At 66.1% G+C, this 1264-nt stretch overlaps 1 protein-coding gene across 1 annotated transcript in view; it reads right to left on the reverse strand.

Moving 5' to 3' along the window:
- Window positions 1-795, reverse strand: part of LOC144222665 (potassium channel subfamily T member 1-like) — a 32603-nt gene extending 31808 nt beyond the window's left edge. Inside the window, 1 exon segment of the mRNA XM_077753197.1 lies at window positions 718-795. Within this exon segment, the coding sequence (XP_077609323.1) occupies window positions 718-795 (78 nt within the window).
- Window positions 796-1264: the final 469 nt, after the last annotated feature.

The raw sequence follows: 1264 nt of genomic DNA on the forward strand, positions 1-1264 counted from the left end.
CAGCACCTCCGTGCAGAGGCGCCTCAGCGGGAGTTTCCGCCTCTGCTCCCCAAACCCTGCCTGTCAGCCCACCTCTGTTGAGACCACTCCGCGGATGTCCCCTCCCCTGAAACTACCAGTGGCGGGCATCGGCTTCACCTGCTCCCTCTCTCCTCCCCTCGGGGCATCCACACCGATGGGAGGGTCCACGCCAGCCTGGCTGTGCCTCCAGGTGCCCCCACTGCACTGCACCCCCAACCCCTCCCAGACCCCTGGGTTCTGCCTCCAAATGTGTCTGCAGTCCTGCCCTTCTCACCGGGGCTGCCACCGTCATGCCTTCCGGGCCACCCACTCAGATGTCCCCTCCAAGGATACCCCAGGGCGCCCCGCACCTGCTGCAGAACCCAAACCAAGGTGGGAGGCCGGGAGGAGGTGCCCCGCAACCAGGCTCTTCCTCTCCAGCCCTGTCTGTCCATCAAGGGCGGCGCACCTGACATGTGGCAGCTCCTGGGAAGGGCAAAGGCCACCCAGCCCCAGGCTTTTTGGGGGGGAACGAAGGGGCCCCAGCACAGCCCTGACCCATGGGGAGAGCTCAGTGGACCCCCTGCTCAAAAGCTCTTGATTGATGGTCTTCATCACTCCTGCCCCAGGTCATGATTTCTGAGCATTGCCCCTCCCCCTCCTGGCCTTACCAGACATGGGGGAGGGGAAGGACAGAGGAGGAAGCAGGGGACTCACGAGCTCAGGGGGCTCTGGCGGGCGTGGGGGGCGGGACCCATGCTGGCCCACCACGGCGTCCACGCCACTAGGGTGCATTGTGTTGGGGGGGGCGCTTGAGCACTGGCACTGGGAGCAGGCGCCTCCCCAGCCACAGTGGGCCGCCCTGGGGAAGGTCGATGCCTCGCGTCCCGGGACGGCTGGCCCTTGCTGGCCCCAGAAGGGGGCCAGGCATGCAGATGGGGCAGCCCCAGGAGCTCTGGCCACTGGCTCCCTCTCCCACCACCCTGCCCTGGCTGTGCCGGGTGCTCCGTCGGATCTGAGTTCCCAAGGAGCAAAGCCCCTGCACGCCTTCCTCTGCTCAGGAACCTGTGGCTCTACCGCTCCTGTCCAGAAGCAGCTCCGCGGCATCTGGGGACACAAGGCTGCAGGGCTCCAGGCCCTAATACCGCGGGCTGGCTATGCAGCTACACAGTCCCCTTTCCTCTGTTCTGTAGGAGGCCGATAAGAACCTTGTACCTCAGGGGCTGCTGGGGATAGAGTGAGGCCGCCCGGAAAAGGGTCTGCA

Source organism: Crocuta crocuta, unplaced genomic scaffold, assembly GCF_008692635.1.
Source record: "Crocuta crocuta isolate KB4526 unplaced genomic scaffold, BGI_CrCroc_1.0 scaffold971, whole genome shotgun sequence".
Lineage (NCBI taxonomy): Eukaryota > Metazoa > Chordata > Mammalia > Carnivora > Hyaenidae > Crocuta > Crocuta crocuta.